Source organism: Sinocyclocheilus anshuiensis, unplaced genomic scaffold (genome assembly GCF_001515605.1).
Source record: "Sinocyclocheilus anshuiensis isolate Anshui unplaced genomic scaffold, SAMN03320099.WGS_v1.1 scaffold116, whole genome shotgun sequence".
Taxonomy (NCBI): domain Eukaryota; kingdom Metazoa; phylum Chordata; class Actinopteri; order Cypriniformes; family Cyprinidae; genus Sinocyclocheilus; species Sinocyclocheilus anshuiensis.
This window is the reverse complement of record NW_015554064.1, coordinates 598,587-603,989: the sequence shown is the minus strand read 5'-3', so window position 1 is coordinate 603,989 and position 5,403 is coordinate 598,587. Positions and strand designations below refer to the sequence as shown.

General features: G+C 38.1%; 1 protein-coding gene across 1 annotated transcript in view; it reads left to right on the top strand.

Moving 5' to 3' along the window:
- LOC107668636 (bone morphogenetic protein receptor type-1B-like) overlaps nucleotides 1-5,403 on the top strand; it is a 101,501-nt gene that overhangs the window by 87,776 nt on the left and 8,322 nt on the right. Inside the window, exons 7-11 of the mRNA XM_016460581.1 lie at nucleotides 210-341; nucleotides 1,433-1,526; nucleotides 1,622-1,760; nucleotides 2,930-3,122; nucleotides 4,167-4,464. Of these exons, the coding sequence (XP_016316067.1) occupies nucleotides 210-341; nucleotides 1,433-1,526; nucleotides 1,622-1,760; nucleotides 2,930-3,122; nucleotides 4,167-4,464 (856 nt within the window). The remainder of the gene's footprint in view (nucleotides 1-209; nucleotides 342-1,432; nucleotides 1,527-1,621; nucleotides 1,761-2,929; nucleotides 3,123-4,166; nucleotides 4,465-5,403) is intronic.

Here is a 5,403-nt window from a genome sequence, read left to right as displayed (position 1 = left end):
TGTCTGTCTGTGTGTGTGTCTGTCTGTATCTGTCTGTGTGTGTGTGTGTGTGTGTGTGTCTGTATCTGTCTGTCTGTAATTGTCTGTGTCTGACTGTCTGTGTTTGTCTGTCTGTGTGTGTGTCTCTCTCTGTAATTGTCTGTGTGGGTCTGTCTGTATCTGTCTGTTTATAATTGTCTGTCTGTCTGTCTGTAATTGTCTGTCTGTCTGATATGAACACCTGCTCTCTTCCCATCAGGACACTGGGAACGCTCGACTGAGGAGGATCCTGGAATGCTGCACAGATCAGGATTTCTGTAACCGAGACCTCCATCCGACTCTGCCTCCGCTCAAGAGACCCGGTGAGACGCAGCAGCATTCATAAAACCACAGCAAACATAACAACATCACACAGACGACCCAACAATTACACGACACAACCAGTCACACGCTTGACTGAGACTGAAATGTTTCTCATGATCTCATGATCTGAAAGCTTATATTGAGCACAAATATACATGATAAATTGCATGTATACATATTTCTCTGTAAAACAATTCTTTATGCTAAAATTACATGATCAGAATTCGTCTCACACACACACACACACACACACACACACATACAGTCTCTGACCTGATGGTTTCTGACAGGTTAAACTGTTACAAACCGCAGCTTTTTGGCTGCAGGGGCTGCTGGGATTGCGCTGCAGCGGGTTCCCTACCGCTCTAATGAAAAGGACACAGCATCTCACGGGAGCGCTTGAGTTTCCTGATAGCTGTCCGTCTGTGACACCTCAGACCTCTGTGTGTGTGTGTGTGTGTGTGTGTGTGTGTGTGTGTGTGGTAATTAGTCATTTCATGACAAATGAATGGTTAGTTCTTGAAGAGCATCATTCTGCAAGACAAAACAGGAGCTGTTTAATTTCTGGACTGTCAAATGTATTGTTGTTTCATACAGTGAGTTTTCTTCTAGTGGTTGAGTGTGTGTTAGTCTCCAGTTATTATAATTATCTTCATATCAAACAGTAGATCTTGTGTTTGTGTGTGTGAGTGTGTTTGTGTGTGTGTAAGGTTAGAGTCCCAGCGAGCAGCTCCCTGGCGTTGGGCTCTCATCGGTGTCGTCCGTCAGAAACTCGAGCGCAGAGCTGCAGGAAGACGATCGATTACAACTCCGTTTCCCTTCTGAACACACACTGACCTGAGATCAGAACGAGAAACACGTTTCAAACATGATTTTCCTCAAAATATTGTGCATTTGAGTGTGGAAAAACTATTAATATTGTGTTGTAGGTGGAAGAAGATGATTTAAGACACTAGAGATTTCAGCACATCACTATCAGCACTAGTACTAGTCATGATTAACTAGATAAGCCTCAGATGAAGCTGTTCTGTGTTTCTACGCTCACACACACACACACACACACGTGACTGAAGTGTTTGGTGTCTTTCAGATCAGGACAGCAGAATTCATCACACGGCTCTGTTCACCTCCGTGAGCATCTGCTGCGTCATGCTGATCTTCATCATCATATACTGCTATCACAGGTACATCAGCATCCTCCTCATCCTCATCACTCACACGAGTCTTCATTACAGCAGTGAGTCACTTGAATTCATGTCTTGTGTTTGACGTGTGTCAGGTATAACCGTCAGGTGACACGGGCGCGCTACAGCATGGGTCTGGAGCAGGATGAGAGCTTCATTCCCGCCGGAGAATCTCTGAAGGATCTGATCGAACAGTCTCAGAGCTCCGGCAGCGGATCAGGACTCCCTCTGCTGGTCAGACACAAGCATCACAACATCAGTCCAGTCTCAACCTTCCACACAAACTCTGTTATCTTTTACATACATAGCTTTTTTCAATGTATTAATTTCATTATTTTGATTCAAATGTGTTCAGTCTCTGTAACAGTGGAATTATTATTATGATGGAATTATTATTTGTGGTAATTATTTTAGTGATAATTATCAGAGGTCCGTTGCATAAGCTGCTTCAACTATTATTACAATCATTAACTTTTTTAAATTTTTTTATCAGTTGTATGAAAATTATAATTTAAGAACAAAAAGACTGATTGTCCCTTTTTGATTATCTACAATTTTTATTATTATTATTTTAGACAAACAGAACATTTATATCAACCGTCATATAATAATAAAATTAAACAGAAAATTATACAGAATTATAGAAAATATGCAAAAGTATTACGTAAATGCTACGAGTTGAATTTTTTTTTTGTCATATTCATATTTTGTATTTTTAAAATCTGTATAATTTTCAGTTTAATTTTGTAGTGTCTTTTCATATTTTTTGTCTGCAGTAAAATATTTTACTAAAAATAATATAAATATACACACTTAAAAATTAAACTGAAAACTATACAGAACTTAAAAATAAATAAATAAATAAATAAATAAAAAAATGTTACACTATTTTCAGTCTATTTTTTTACTGTAATATTTAAGTAATGTTTTTCCATATTTTTTGTGCATGGTTTCAGTTTATTTGTTGTGTATATATATTGTTTTTAGTCAAATATTTTACTCTATAGTAAAATATTTATGAAAAGCCATACTTAAAAATGTTCAGTGTGAGGAATCTCTCGCATATCAGCACATGCAAGACACCTTGAACCATCCAAGATAAATTCCTGATGGTAATGTTTCTGCTGAGGTAACCGTTATTAGAAGATGCCGAAATCAGTTCAGGTCATAAAATACCAGGCAACAGATATGTTTTATTGGCTCACCAAAGTCAACTTTGACTCTCATTTGGAGTGTTACATTTGGACTCCACGTAGAATACCCACATACAGCATGTGGAAGTGAAAATGTGCAAATAGCTGTAGTAGTAAATGTTTGTAGTGCTACAGAATTTGCTGGTCTAATAACACGTCACGTCAGACGCTGCAGTTTGGTGTTAATGTATTCCATTATCTCCTCTGTAGGTGCAGCGAACCATCGCCAAACAGATCCAGATGGTGAAGCAGATCGGGAAGGGCCGTTACGGCGAGGTGTGGATGGGCCGCTGGAGGGGCGAACGGGTCGCCGTCAAGGTCTTCTTCACCACAGAAGAGGCCAGCTGGTTCAGAGAGACCGAGATCTACCAGACTGTCCTGATGAGACACGAGAACATCCTCGGTAAGGAAGCTCCTCAGGCTCTCGCATCCGATATGGATTTTTGTAATGACCGATGCCGATATCTTAGAAAGCAGTGTGGCCAATGGCTGATATAACGCTGGATAGTAAAAACAAATGCATAACTGAAATTAAATCTATATTTATTTAACATAATATTTTCTAAATTGTATAAAGTGTAAATAACTATGAAAAATAAATCTTCAAAATAAAAATATTTTTTTAAAGGCATCTTAATTTGGAAATTGTATGAAGTGAAAATGTGTTTTTTATCAACAAGTTGTCAGAAGTTGTTGCACTGTTAGACATATCGGCCTAATAAATAAATAAATATAAAATGGCAGGTATTGGTCGATATATTGGTTGATCGCTAGTTCTGAGTAGTCAGATCAGATCCAGATTAAAAAATGGCAAATATCGGCTGACATATCGGTCAGATCACGTCTGGAAAAAAAAGCCAAATATTTGCTGATATATGAGCTGAGGACTAGTTGTGATTGGTCAGGTCAGATCCAAATGTAAAAAATTACAAATATGGGCCGATATATCGGTTGACCACTGGTTGTAAATGGTCAGATCAGATCCAAATGAAAAAATGCCAGATATTACCCGATATATTGGTTGAACACAAGTTCTGATCCGTCAGATCAGATCCGAAATTGAAGACATGCCAAATATGGGCCGATATATCGGTTGACCACTGGTTCTAAATGGTCAGATCAGATCCAAATTAAAAAATGCCAGATATTACCCGATATATTGGTTGAACACTAGTTCTGATCCATCAGATCAGATGCGAAATTAATAACATGACAAATATCGGCCGATTTATATCGGTTGACCACTGGTTGTAAATGGTCAGATCAGATCCAAATAAAAAAATGCCAGATATTAACCGATATATTGGTTGAACTGTAGTTCTGATCAGTCAGAACAGATCCGAAATTAAAGAAATGCCAAATATCGGCCGATATATCGGTTGACCAATGGTTCTAATTGGTCAGATCAGATCCATATGACCCTGTCTGTCTCCCATGTTCCCGTCAGGTTTCATCGCGGCGGATATCAAGGGCACGGGCTCGTGGACGCAGCTGTATCTGATCACGGACTATCACGAGAACGGCTCGCTGTACGACTACCTGAAATCCACCACACTGGACAGCAAAGCGCTGCTGCGGCTGGCGTACTCCGCCGTCTCCGGCCTCTGCCACCTGCACACCGAGATCTTCGGCACACAGGGCAAACCGGCCATCGCTCACCGAGACCTGAAGAGCAAAAACATCCTGGTGAAGAAGAACGGCACCTGCTGCATCGCTGACCTCGGGCTCGCTGTCAAATTCATCAGGTACAGCAGCTAATACATCTATGGCCTATATCAGTATGCCATTATAATGTTATTACATTAGACTGATATTAGACAGATAATTAGCAAGGCTTAATTTGTAATTTTAGGACAGGTTACAGATTATATAATAGACAATAGAATTTTTCCTGTGATTTATGTATTTTAGTGATTTGGCTTTATGTGGGGAAAAAAACATTACACAGGCATTTGATTTGTAGACAAACATTACAGTTATATAAAGTAACTTGTAATTTCATGTCATGATTTTATTTTTATAAATGAATAAATAAATTATGCAAAAGTATTAACATTTGTTATTAACATAACATACAAGCATATGTAGTTGAATTTTAGTAAATATTATTTTTTAGAAACATAAGATTTACATGCACCATTATATCAGTTATCAGCCAAATCGTAAAAAATTAAATGATACAAAACTATATAAATTTAGTGTTATTTTGAAATGTATACAGTGCACAGCATAAATGAGCACACCCCCTCTGAATAAATATAAAAGATGTATTTTCTTAATGATCACTAATATAATTGATGGAAAGATGGCAAAATCTAAACATATTAAACATATACTTATAAATATATGCCAATATTTTCTGTAAGATAAGTAAATTAGCCAATTTTGTTTAAATGAAGGATTGCATAAATGAGTACACCCTAGATTTAATTCAGAAAATGTATAATATTCTAGTACTTAGTATGTCCTCCAGAACTTAAAGTATACTGCTCTGACACTTCTTGGCACTGAGTGTACAAGTTCATGACAAATTTTCACATCTGTGCTGTTTAACTCCTGGAGGACGACCTCCTTCAGTGCCCTGGTCTTTAATGGGGAGTGTTGCTCAGCTCGTCTCTACAGAATCTCTCACAGCAGCTCAAGAGCGTTAAGATTGAGTGAAATACATGTCCACTGAAGGATTT